This window comes from Lycorma delicatula, chromosome 4 (assembly GCF_047948215.1).
Source record: "Lycorma delicatula isolate Av1 chromosome 4, ASM4794821v1, whole genome shotgun sequence".
Lineage (NCBI taxonomy): Eukaryota > Metazoa > Arthropoda > Insecta > Hemiptera > Fulgoridae > Lycorma > Lycorma delicatula.
This window is the reverse complement of record NC_134458.1, coordinates 35,864,530-35,879,111: the sequence shown is the minus strand read 5'-3', so window position 1 is coordinate 35,879,111 and position 14,582 is coordinate 35,864,530. Positions and strand designations below refer to the sequence as shown.

The window sequence follows — 14,582 nt, the reverse complement described above, 5'->3', positions numbered from 1 at the left end:
GGAAAAAATACATTAATTGATATAATGAAAAACATTATCACTCATATGAATGATTGTTTTTTTTTATTTTCCAAAATATTTTACTATATTTGGAAGTTTCTGAATCAATTTAACCCCCCATACAAAATTGAGTCTTCTGAAATAACTTATTAATTATTCTACTTAAATGTGAATACTTAAGATTTTACAAACACAAAAGCTTCCTACATTATTATTTCATATTTAAAAGAAACTTATCAGGACTTTTCTGAAGTTTAAAAATGCTTTCTAAATTTCAGAATGATGAGGAATCCAGCAAAGCCATCTCATCATATCTAATAACTGACAATGATAAATTGCTGTTTAATTTTTTTACTGTTCACTCTTGCAATATTTTTAAAGAATATACACCAGATTAAGTCATACATATTTATCCCATGATAAATATTCGTGTACAGTAACCAACAGGAATTTAGAGCTAACATTTTCTTTTAGTATATTATTGATTTATACACTTGTGATCATGTTTATTTTATTTGTTCTAAAAACTGTAAAATTTTTACAATTTCAGAATGCAGATAAGAAGGTGTAAATCTGGCAACAGACAAAAGAATGTGCAAAGAACTAGCTGTTTCCCAATAGCAGCTAGAACATACAGAGGCATAAAAAGGCTGTTAATGAAGTATATTAACATTAAATCAGTTATAAATACTCACTGATTTTAATATTTCAATGTTTAATTTTTTTTATGTTTAATAAAAACTTCTGTTCTTAATTTTATTTTTGAATATGTTCAATCTTTCAATTTTCTACTTTAATTTAAAAATATTATCTCATGTTTTCATACTGTAATTATAACAAAAAAAAATTATATGAGATTATAATGTCCTTGCATGTAACAGTTTAACAGTTAAAGAGCATTTGCAATGGAAAATGACTTCCAACTATCTAGAAATGTATCCTCCTAATGTATGTGTTAGTACAAGAAATGGTATTTAATGTTTATTTTTTGTAGTAAAAGGATATTATATATAATCTAACAGGATAATCAGTACAAAAGGTTGGTCAGCAGTTTGTTCTCAACATAAAGTGAAACAATTAAAAGCTCAGGACTGCTGATAATTTTTAATGACTCGAAAAACCTTTGGGTTCTTTACTAGGAAATTGTGAATATAATAGTCCAAAATTATCAGTTGTTGGTTGTAACCAGTCACTTGTACATCTACCAGTAAATAGTTAATGCAAGTTATACATAAATTTATTTTTTTCGATTTCATTCAGATCAAAGGATTTCTTTACACATTCTTCATTAACACAGATATACTATCAATACACACTGCATAAATATACATTTTTTCATTAACCTATTTTCATTGTCAATAACAGGTGAAAGACTGTGTTGCGCTTTACTATTTTCTTCAGTAGCATCAAAATAAATAGAGGCAGGCTCTTCTTTACCAGGACTAACTGGACTGCACCCACCACCTCCTCGGCTTCCCATTCCTAAATAAATAAAAAATCACAACAATGTCAAAAATAAATTTGAAAAAACACACAGAGATCAGCAATTCAGTTTTGAAGACCATGTTAAGAAAACAACATTAAAACAAAATAAATGAATTTAACTTTCATTTGATGTAAGTACAAGGGTCAAATAGACAACTTCAACATTATGTGAAAAAGATCATATTTTATTAGCTAACTTTGTTAGAAACAATTCTAACAAATTGTTTTATGTTATGAAATATAAATATTTATTACGTTCAATTTCTGCAAATGTTATTTCTATATTTTGCTAACAGGAAATTTCTATTATTTACGCTGTTGTCCTACTCTATTTAACTCATGAACATACTTTAATTCCCATATAAAATAAGAGTAATATATATATTAAAAACAAGCCTATACCTGGAATCTTGATAGAAATAGAAAAAGATTCATATATTTCATTAAAACATTCTAGATTTAAAATCATTTAATAAGAGAAAAAAGAATTATAATTTCTCGTGAAAAAGGTTATATATAAACAGTTTGGATTCATTAGAATTCTGTTTGAAAAGAGAATTACAGCACTGACAAACTATGAGAGATAAATTACAGCATTAAGTCAAGAAAGCACAGGACATCAAAAGAAAGCTAACAGAACTAAGAACAGCACTTCTGCAGAAAACAATTTACCACTACCAAATACAAGATTTTAGCACGTGAAAGTGATTTATTAGCCAATATGGGTTGATATCAGTTTACAAAAACCTAGACTGAATGATCTATCTTTGCTATTTAAAAAATAAATAGCAAAGATATTTACATGAGCTCAGTCTTCCAGTAAAAACCACTGTAATGAAGAAATAATATAAAATGATTAGTCTACAGACTTTTCAAAGTACTGCAATTTTTTTCTAGAACAGATGGTTGCTCTGAGGTGACGAGTGTTCTTAACTTTTGGCTTCTACGCAATAATAAAGATCATTAAATTTTCACAGAAGATGAAATAAAACAGCTTGTTCTTTTAAAAAGAATGTTGGGGATGAAACCACAAGTGATGGGAATACTGGATGCAAGGAAGAAAACATTAGTTATAGGGAAGCAGTTACCATGATTAATAAAATATTAACTTATGATGGTAACCAGAATTATACCACTGGATTTAATGGTTTCAACATTTACATAATTTGTACAGGTTGGAAATAAATTAACATAATCATGAGAAGTTTTTTTGCATGTACATATATAAAAATTTTAAGTAAAATATTAAATAAATTTAAACTGTGCATTCTAGCTAAAAGTTGTATTATACAGCATTTCAAAACTTTTACAATTTATTAAGTTTAATTCCTTTTTAAAAGTAATATCATTGTAGTTTGTTAAATAAATAAGCTTTAATTAGCAAGAGTATTTTTGACAATATGCAGCAAGTGAGAATAGGGGTGAATCCATCTTAATCATGCATTAGTAAGTTATCCAACATGTTAATTATGTATGATAATGTACAAGTATTAATTAATTATAAACACATTTCATAATACTTTCATTACTAACTGGTCTGGATAAATAGGGTTTTATTATATAAAACAACATGTTAGTGTTTCTTTAAAAGTGACAAGAAGCACATATTATTAGATGACTGAAAAAAAAATCCAATAAGCTATTAAGTATAGATGGGTGTAATAGGTGCCATTCTAATAAATCAAAATTAATGTTTTCAAACTTGCAATTTGATCTCATCTATGTAAGAACATGAATAAGGTTCATATACAACTAAGACCAATTTTATATATAGATGATTACGAGTATTCTGCTGTCTGATGGGTCTCAGCACTTAGCAAGCCATCAAGTTAATTGATCCAATACCAATCTTTTGCCTGCTCAATCTTCCCTTCCAACATGGTATCAATTAAGTGAAACCTTCTCCTTTCTTTTCCTTTCCACTATACTTTTTAGAACTTCTCGGCATACATTTTATTTTTAGCCAGGTCTTGTTTTTTTCTATTCTTTATTATTTTTAATTATTTTTCTCTGTTTAGCGCTTCCTGTTTACACCTTTATCTTCAACTATTTATCTTCACTGTTCTTCTCCATTTCCATTTTTTCATCTTTCCTGACAGAGTCTGTGTTTCTACTTTGTAGAGCCATTCACAGACAACATATTTTGTAAACCTCTTCCTTAGTTGTTTATCCTAAAGCCTTCATCATAGCAGTCCTTGTTTCTCGAATTAAAAGCAGTTGCAATTCTTGTTTTCATTGTCGGACTGCAGTAGTCTTTATTAATCATGCTATCCAAATATTTGAAATGTCTCATTTATTTTTTCACTCGCTATAATTTATTTACTTGTTATATTCTTATTTCCTTGGACTAAAATTTTAGTTTTCCAATGTTTATCTTATCTTACATTTCTTCTTGTCTAATTCTAATATAGCATTCTACTTAATTCTTCTCTCTCTGCTAGTAATACCACATCGATGGTGAAACTAAACATTTGATTCTTCTTTTACTAACAATAATGCCTCTTTTTCAATTCAAACATTCATTGAGAATTTCCACCAGATACTGAACAGGACAAGTGAAAAACAGCATCGCTGTCACGTTCCTTTATCCAAACCACATTCCTCAGAAATCCCATTCTATATTTCTACCATAAATATTTGATTCAAATAAAAATTCTTATGTGTTTCCTGTCTACCAATCTGTAGTTTTCTCTTTGAGACTATATATAAAAGCTTCTTCCAGTTCAGTCAGTTTTCAAGATTTAAGAATGAAATATGTATTAAATAATTTAAAAAAAAATATATATCACTCCTAGTAAAACAATGGGATCTCTAGTGCTCTACATATATTTAAATCAAATTGCTGATTTAAATTTTAAGAATTTATGGAATTTTAATCTTAACTATAAGAAACAGATATAGACATCTTATTTATCTATGATTTGTCAATTAAAATTGACAAATCATAGATAAATCTTTGCTGTTTCTTTTGACTGATTATGTGCTTAGTAAGGGCTTTCCCATGCTGTTTGATTTAATAGTATATAAATTCAACTGCATGTTGATATGAATAATAAAAAAATACAGTTTTAATACACTAAACAATAAAGACAGCTCAGAACCTCTTTATAATTAAACTAATTACCTCTGCTTGTAGTATCCACTGAATTTATTTTATTTTCTCTTGCAGTTTGCATTTCTGTTGATTTATGAGACCCGTCTGCTGAACGATCTACAACACGTATTTCAAGTCGACCTGATACTGGCCTCAACTCAATTTCATCTAAAACAATAATAAACAAGCAAACATAAAAACCAGTTTACTGAAAATATTAAAAATTAACTTTAATTGAACAAAGGTTTCTGCATAATGAAACGTGTAATTTTAAAAGTGGCTGTATTATAAATGAATTTCTGTGCAAATTTCTTATTATAAGACTAAATTGAAATGCATAATGTTTTGAAAAATCTTATCTTTATTAATTTAAATATACTAGTTACATATTTACAGTAGAAAAGGATTAAAAAAAATCTACAAAAAAGCAATTATTTGGTAAATTCTTTGAAAGTAACGTTGCAGTATTGCCTGTTTACACATTTTTAACTTTCTCTTTATAAAGTTCTTAAACCAATATCATGCTCTCTCTGATAGACTTTCTGCTTTAGAGTTCTCTTCAATTAACGTCTTATTCTGAAAATATGAGCAATGTTTTATCAACAAAGCACAAAGGCATAAATATGTATCTTTAAAACCATCCTTTTTTTCAGCAGATCATCTATTTTTTATTTTGCCTTGGGAATTTTCTCTTCAAACCCTCATTTGCTAATACCTCAAAATATGAGACTAGAGAAAGCTTCTTCAACATCTTCATACTCGCCCTTTAACAAAATTTTTGTTAATTTCAAATGAAACTTGGCAGAAAAGAGATATAATATATATGATAAAACTAAGTATAATTTATAGCATGCAAATTAAACTAATGTCTACATGAAGCAAAGGTGTTATGAACATTACTATTCAAGAGTAGTTTCACTTCATTGCTTGTTTATTCTTAGAAGTCTACTGGTGTAGGGTTAAGCTGTTCTTATGGTAAATCCTTTCAGATAGTGTTATAATAAAAGTATATTACTTCCATAACAATTTAGTACTTATTAAATGAATAATGTTATACTAGTTTAGGCATACTATACCACTGCATAAGACATTATGAATTTTTCTCAGGCTTCTATATATATATATATATATATATATATCCTATGAATTAAAGATGTTGGCTACAGTTTACTGTTGAATTAGTAGTGTTAAAACTATGAGAGCAGAATATAAGAATAAATGAGTAATGAAGTATATGAAGAGGAATTTATAATTGATGATTCAAAAAAGCATAAAATATTTACTGGAATAACAGTAGCATACTTATCTTTAGCAATTTAAAATATATTATTCATAACAAAAAATGGGTTCTTAATAATCAGAAGATTAGCCCTAAGGAAAAAAAAATTATTTAACTTATGAAAATGCTGAACTTTACTTATGATCATATTTATTTGAATTTTTGATTCTATTTAATTTTAGAAAAGCATTAACACGAAATAGAAATTTGATCAAATACAAAAAAAAAAATGATTCAGAGTGCTCATACTCAGTTCCTGGTCCTGATTGTAGCTGTGAGTTTTATACTGTCACGTTACCATTCATACATACGCAAGAAGTTGAGATAATCTCTATTAAGAGTGAGAAACACTTGCATCCATAACAGAAATAAACTGCAGGAGTGTCTTAACCTTAACGTAAAACTCTAATCCTAAGGCAATTTAGCGACAATAATACATAAAAGGCTACTTAAAATTAAATCAAACAAGAGTTGATTTTGGCATTAGATAATTTTATTAAAATATATAACAACTGGAAATCCATTTGAAAATTTCATTAAATCCATAACTGAATCAAAAACATTTAACTGTAATACAGAATTTAACTATATGATGGTTTTGGTCAATAATCTTAAAGATAAATATTCAATGAATTTTATATACCTTCATTAGCATCATCTGCAGTAGTTTTTGCTGTAGCCAATGATGATTCTTCTTTTTCAACAGATGACTTATTATTGTTATTATTATTGTTGTTTACAACTTTACCACGTATTGGTTCAGGATAAGAAAGAGGAATATTCTGTAAAAACAATATATATTTAAGATATAAAATTATGTATAAATACTATTTTTCTATGGAAAAAACTTAATAATACTAAAAGTCAAATATAGTCAGTCAATATAGTTTCAGTAACTGACAAAATTCACATTAATTTTTTAAAGATTTTACTCCTTGTTGATAAATTAAAAATATCTTTGCCGGTCATCAGAATGGAAGCTTTTGCAAATTTTAGCACTGTTTGATGTCAGATTACTGTTGGTATTGTATGCTGCAGAACAACATTGAATAGTTATTTGTATGATAAAATATTGCATTATTTCATTCAAATATCCAAGCTCCTTTGACTGGCAGAGTAATAGTGTCTTGATGGTTTATGTAAAGATTGCTAAATATTGATTTTGCCTGTTTCATGATAATTTTTTTTATCACAGTACAATAAAAATAAGTCTCATGTGAACATTTGACATTAATTTATGACAAATTAAAATGACAGCATTGCTACACTTTCTATCTCAAAAAAAAAGAAGAATATACAAGGATGCACTCAATTAAACTGTATCTTGCAGTACGTTTTCTGTATATTTTTTGGAATAAATTATTACTTAATCTAACATTAACATTTTGAAACAGCATGATTATATTAAAATTCTAAATAGCCATAAAAATAATTTATAATTGAATTTTTGAAACAAACTCACTGATAATCCAACTCAAGAAGATTCTTAACTTCTTCCTAGTCTACTTTCCTTTACTCACAATTGGGTTTTAGTCAATTAACTGTGAGTATAAAGTAGCATTTACTTAAATATAAACATCCTTTTTAATATAAAAGAAAGTAAAACTTGACAAGACTCGAACATAATATTAGGTAATGGGCATTTTTTTTTTTATTATTAAAATAAACTTAATGCAGAATTATGTCAAGGACTGGAATGCGTTATGATACCAGAACATAGGTTGGGTAAAGGTTAAATAAAAGAAAAAGGTCTGATGTTTCTAAACAGCAACACTGGATAAGTGATGGCAGAACTGATATGAATGATTTGTGCTAAGTTAAGATAGACAATAAAAAAAAAAACCTGCAGTTAAGGATCAAATAATCCAATGCACTTGGATCATGTAAACTTTTCATGAATTAAACCACAAATTAAAAGTATTGTACAACACATTACCAGCAGAACATTATAGCTAATTTAATTCTGTTTACCATAAATAGTCATATTAAAAGGATGTTAAGAAATCAACCCAATTCATTTCCTTTAAACACATAACTATTTAGATCAAAAACACAGTATATGATTACACAAACTTGAAGAAATACTACAACAAAGGAATTTTGGTTGCAGCCAAAAGTTGAACTTGAAAAACCTAAAATAAAATTATAAAAAATCCAAAAATGTAAACATTTTGAAGAGTTCAAACTAAGTTGATTAACAGCTGTGTTAATCAAGGACAGAAAGTTCTTGTTAAGTCAAGTTGGTTGAGGAGAGCTTCTCAACCAACCTGTCACATGCAAAAGGTTATAAAATATGAGTCAACATTTATTATAATTAATTAATTCAGTGTCTAATGACGAATACATCATCATTAGACATTGTTAATATACTAAAACTGCATGTATGGTTTACTCACCGGTATACTCCTCAGCTTTTTTTCAAGTGGACACGGAGTAAATTTATGTCTAGTAGCAACACCTCTCATAACATCAACTGTATATATAACATCATCAAAAGCTGCCTGCTGTAGTAGAGGATGGTCTAAGTGTGACCTGAAATTTTTTTTTAATATAATAATATTGGTATTTCATTTAAAAATGAACACAAAAAAAATGTAACAATTGATTTTTGTTAGACTGTCAATTTATAACTGTCCCTGGAAACATTATCATGGCGTAGTAAAATGTAGCACACTCAGATCTACTTGGAGTAAAACATTATTAATTAATTTAGTGTGAATATAACTCCTGAGCTACATTAAGGCAAACGTGAGCAACAAATATAATCTCTGATCTATCAACAACTTAAGTACCTTTCTTACAGGTATAGTGCAGCAGGCCTCTCAATCTTTTTTATCTAACTTTCAAATTTTCTTTTGTATCTTTCATATATACAGCAAAACCAGGACAGGTATTCACACAGTAAAAGTTAAATTGTTCACAGTAAAGGATTAATTGTTCTGCATGTTAATAAAAATTAATTTTTTTTACTGATCAGAAAAACCAAAGAAAGATACGCTAAAAAAAGACCAGTGTAGTTTTGGAAGTACACCCATGATTCATAATCACTACCAAAATTTTTCTAATTTGGTGAATTTTTATTTAAAAATATAAATGTCTTAAATTAAAGATACTAATCCTTCAAAGTGAACCCTACTCTGAACCTGGTATTTTTCCACTGTAGGAGTGAATTTTCTAGGAAACTGATGAATTGATAAAAATTTACAAAATGCATGAATAAAAATAAGTTAAATTCAAATAAATCCTACAAATAGTGAGTTTAATGGATCCTGGGTAAAAGGTTTAATTGGATTTCTTAAATACATTTTTGCACAACTTGAATGTCTCAGGAAGAAGCATACTGGAAATGGAAGATGTAAAGGTAAGATAAAATTGATCCTGAGCAACAGAGTAAACTGTCTCAATCAGAGGCAGTTCACTGGGTGGACTGTCCCCATTTTCTTTTAGCCTCTTTTCTTTACCTTTATTTCTTATCCCTTGGATGAGTGTTATGAGAAGGTAAGTCGTTGCCCTGGTTAAACGATATCATGTTGGGACCTTTCAGGTTACAGGACAATTATTTCTTTAGTGAAGCTCAGTGGGGTAGAAATCCTCTATATTTGTGAAAGTGTCTAAGAAAGCTGTTTGTAAGTTTCCTATCAAGAGTTTGAACAAAAAGCAACTTATAGGTAAGATACTGAATGGTAAACCAGGCTTTCTAATCCTAACAGAATTTCATTAATCTAAGGATAAAACACAAACGAGTAAAGCAAAATTTAAAAAAGTAGTTCCTGTCGGTCACTGAAGTTAAACAATGTGGGATGCAGTTTCACTGAATGTTGTAGACATTTGTTAGCGACTAATGAGCAAAGCATTAATACAACCAAAAATGTGAATAAAGAAAGCACAATATTTTTAAATATTTACATAATTGTTTTTGAACTGTATACAGCAAAATTCATAAAGTTATTCTATATAATAATTATGTTATATGGTTATAAAGTTATGTTATGTTGCACTATCACATCAACTGCTCAATAAAAGATACACTGAAACTGTGGTTTGTGACAATAAAACACAAATTAAAATTATTTACACAAATAAAAATGATTTTATTTTTTTCTGTTTCTCAAAAACACTTTAAAATGCTTTAAGTGACAGAAAACTGCTAAACGAGTGAAATAAACAAAAAATATATTATGTGATAACAAGACAACCTGCTATTTACAAAAATAAGCCTCTGATGTATAAAATATGATAACCTATGAACTTTTGGAATATTTTTTAAAAACTTTATGTTTATTTTTTATCAATTTATTAAAAGTTATATTCTCTGCAGATTTTTATTATTGATTTAACACTTTGACCACATACGGCATAATATTTTTACAGAACATCATTAATAACAGTTAAACAACTGTTTACTGTTATAACTATTTTAATAACTTTTTTTGGCATTAGACTGTTCTATTTAATAAATGGTAATCTCTTTATAGTAGATTTGTAGCTGTATTGTTGGAAAGTTAAGTGAGGTTATTGTTTACTTCATGAGAGTTTTTTGTCAGTATGTTTAGTTTTGATAAATATAATTAATAGACTATGGAGAGTAGCAACAGCTGATCAAATTTGTGATTATTCACATGAAAATGATGAAATTAAGTGTTGATGATATGGACTTTGATCCACACTTCACACTGGAAAATGAATCAGGTGCATGAACAGTAAACTATATTTTACTAGTAATTAAACTTTTAATGAAATTTTTATTGCTATTGGTTTATTTCATATTAACCATGTTGATTGATGAATTCCATGTAAGATTGACATTTTGTAAACCAACTAGGCTGTATATAGGCTCTGATCCTGGTTTCACACAAGTAAAGTGATCAATGAACAGTAAAGATTATTTTTAATTTTACTTTAACTTAACAAAGAAATGTAATGTTTTCTCATCTCATATTACCCATATTGATCGATGCCACATATGGTTGAAATTTAATAAACTAGGTTATACCTATAAATACGGTTACTTTGTAACTGTCAATGTAACAGTTACAAGTGTAAATAAGTGTTATTTACTGATAACACTTACCTGTTTCATTCAGTGACACCTTCACACGTAAAAAAATAGCAATTGTCACTTGCTTAGATTTTTCCTTCAAGTTGCCGAAAAAAAAGAGGTTCACAAATACTACTGTTGTATAATTAATTTTAATATTTTGGTATATGATGATCGTGCTTTTGATGATAATGGTGGTATTGTTGATCATGGTGAGTAGCAGAAGAAAATGCTGAAGAATGAGTGAACCAGTATCACATTCATAGACAAAAAATGATTAGTTACCTCAAGTCTACAATAATACTTTGGCATTCAGATAACAATTTTATAATATTTTATAGAAAAATATAAAGTGGGTATTGCAAACAAACATGTTTTTAGGAGTGGCAATGGGAAGTTTTTTACCACACGTTAAATTCAAATGTATTTTATAAAATTATTAATTTTCACCTGATTTTTGCAGTAACTTCAGGAAGACTCCACGCTCTTGGTAACGTAGACTGGAGATCAGGAAACTGCTCTATACCAGCAATATTTAGGCACCGCTGGCGAGCTTTGAGGACAGTAGCGTTATTATTTGTTGAATTATTATTGCCCTACATAAAACAAACAATTATTTTCCATTAATTTTTGTAACAATTACATAAAAATACGAGGTGCGACAATAAAGTAATGAGACTGATTTTTCTTTGCAAGACGTGGCAACCCTGCAGCTTGCGTAGGCACACAATCTTTGACCTTGGTCTATAAGCTACTTCTAGTCCAAGCGGTCCATTGATGCAACTGCTCAGTCGTGAGTTGTGCTGTAATAAGTGAACACGTGTTTGTGTCTCTCGTCACAGAAATGAAACCGCAAAATATTGCGCAACTGTATGCCATTTCTTTTTGCGTTAAATTGGGTGAAAACGCGACGACAACTTACGGTAAGCTTCAGAAGGCTTTTGGAGAGGAGGTTATGTCAAGAGCTCAGGTTTTTCTGTAGCATAAAATTTTTAGTGAAGGCAGAATGAATGTTGAAGTTGAAGACCGCAGTGGACGACCATCAACCTCACAGACAGATGTCAATTTGACCAGGGTGCGTGAAATTGTACGATCTGATCGAAGATTATCCGTGAAAATGATTGCAGAAGAACTCAACATCAATCGAGAAACGGTTCGTCTAATATTAACTGAAGATCTTGGTATGAGAAAGATTTGTGAAAAAATGGCCCCAAAAAATCTCACACACACGGAAAATTGTGGCAGCCGATCTGAGCAAACGGAAATCAATCCAGATTTGTTGAGCCGTGTTATCACTGGTGATGAAGGTTGGTTTTTTCAATACGATCCAGAGACAAAACGCCAAAGTTCGCAATGGTGCTCAAAGGGATCACCCAGACCAAAAAAAGCTTGCATGTAAAAGTCAAAAGTGAAATGCATGCTTGTGTGCTTCTTCGATTCCAAGGGAATTGTTCATAAAGAGTGGGTGCCTCCTGGACAAACAGTTAACCAATATTTCTACAAAGAAATTTTAGAAAGACTTCGTAAACGAGTTCTTTGTGTCCGTGCCAACATTGCTGATAATTGGATTCTGCATCACGATAATGCGCAATTCCATACTGCTCTGTCAGGACAGCAATTTTTAACCTCAAAACAAATTTCAGTACTACCACAGCCACCTATTCACCAGATATCGCTCCGTGCGACTTTTTTCTATTTCCAAGAGTCAAAATGGCGGTCAAGGGACACCATTTTCAAACAACACAAGATGTCCAAAATGCTGTGACGAGGGTCTTGGAGGATATTACAGAAGATGAGTTCCAGAAATGTTACTATCAATGGCAGAAACGCTGGAATAAGTGTGTGCAATCAGAGGGGAACTACTTTGAAGGAGACAACACTAAACATAATTAAAACAGTAAGCAACATTTTTTTTTTCACATCAGTCTCATTACTTTATTGTTGCACCTCGTATATCAAGCTGAGTTTACTTATGAGATAGTGTTTTATTTTAAGCATAATCTGATTTAAATTGTTGATTGTTTCATAGAATTATAATAAACTGGTTAATATAGTAGTGAACAATCAATTTCAATGCTGCTCCCTCTTTACTTTACTTCAGGAAAGCCCATCTTTTGAAGATCCAATACAACCTTAAAAACATAAATCATACAAGGTGAAACATATTTTAAAAATCATGACTTTGGACGTATTCAAGTTACCATGAGTATATCAAGGAATTTAAGGCATCTGCCTTCAGAAATAGTAAAAATAAAACCCACTGTAAGAGTAGGCATTTAAAAACTGGCTTGTTAAGACAATAATCACAATTCAGGATATGTAGAGAAAACTAAAAGAAAGACTGAAACTAGAACAGATATTTGAGTCATAAATACAGAAGATCAGGGAATTCAGATACACCTCAGCATTGCCTAGAAACGGACCATAAAATTATTTTATTGAAAATGTAAATTTTAAATAATGTAAGTAATAAACAGAAATTAGACAGCTGGAGAAACTCACTTTATTAACAAATTTGAACTTCATTGTTGAAAACAAAAATATATTAAGTGTTTATGAATTTTAAATTAATTTTTTTTTCTTTTAAATAAAACTTATTGCAATAACTGTCAACTGAAAGAACATCAAATAGATAAAACCTTTTTCATAGGAGGAGATACTGCTTTAATTGTTTAAGTTTCAGTTCAGGCTCTTTATTTTTAAAAAATAAATTTCTATTTAACCAACTTATATAAAAGTGTACATTTGTGTATTCTATTATTTTATTATCAATAGTCTCTTCCTCATAATTTACTGAAAACTTTATAACCTAATACCAGTGATAAGTGAAAATATTATTCCATTAGGTATGTTAATAAAGAGTATGATAATTAATATTATAATTAATTATTAATAGTATAATAATAGGGTAATAATAAATAGTATGATTGGAAGTGAAAATTTGAAGGATGAACATGCTTCCAGTATTATGGAATTCTTTGCACATTGTAGTATTTTTACTACGATCTTCACTGAAATTCCTTAAAAGTAATTTATAGCAAGCATATTCCACTTTCCATTTAGAAAATGATATACCCTATTAATAACATACTTTTGCAAGCTCAATGTCAATTTCAGATGCAAATTTACTAATATATTTGGCACACTTTAGTTCACTATTTTATTTAATATAAGCCAAAATCTCCACTTTAATGTGAATTGCTGAAATAATAATGAACTAATAAGTAATTTGTTGATTTATTTTTACCTGTTTTACGTTTAATGAAAAACACAAAGTCAGATAAGGTTACCTTAAAAATACCTGTATTAAATCCTGTTTATCATAAGTTTATTGAGTATTTTGATGTAATAACGTATATTGTTTACATATACAAATTATCACTTCTTAGTATCAATTTTTTTCTTTTTAATGTTTTGGACCCTAAATTTTCCAACTCTCTCTAACTGTATGGTGAACTCTTGATTAAACAATTGTCGGTTAGGATTATTCCTAAGTTTGTAAATTTATTTGTATCTACCAAGGGTATTTTATATCCATCGTGATGAAATTTTTCAAGCATTTTATTTCATTTTTGTCTTTATTATGGTCATTACACTTATTTCCAGCTGCTTAATTTACTTGGTTATTTTAATATACTTTCAGTTATTACCTGCACTTCGTAGTTTAAACATTTTAAACAATTAGT

At 29.0% G+C, this 14,582-nt stretch overlaps 1 protein-coding gene across 11 annotated transcripts in view; it reads right to left on the bottom strand.

Annotated features, from left to right (window-relative positions):
- Positions 1 to 14,582, bottom strand: part of Asator (tau-tubulin kinase asator) — a 492,107-nt gene that overhangs the window by 15,245 nt on the left and 462,280 nt on the right. For all 11 annotated transcript variants that reach the window (XM_075362723.1, XM_075362728.1, XM_075362719.1 and 8 more), the window contains 5 exons: positions 11,347 to 11,492; positions 8,255 to 8,390; positions 6,502 to 6,640; positions 4,610 to 4,747; positions 1,344 to 1,482 (listed from right to left, as the gene is read on the bottom strand). In XM_075362723.1, coding sequence (XP_075218838.1) covers positions 1,344 to 1,482; positions 4,610 to 4,747; positions 6,502 to 6,640; positions 8,255 to 8,390; positions 11,347 to 11,492 — 698 coding nt within the window. The remainder of the gene's footprint in view (positions 1 to 1,343; positions 1,483 to 4,609; positions 4,748 to 6,501; positions 6,641 to 8,254; positions 8,391 to 11,346; positions 11,493 to 14,582) is intronic.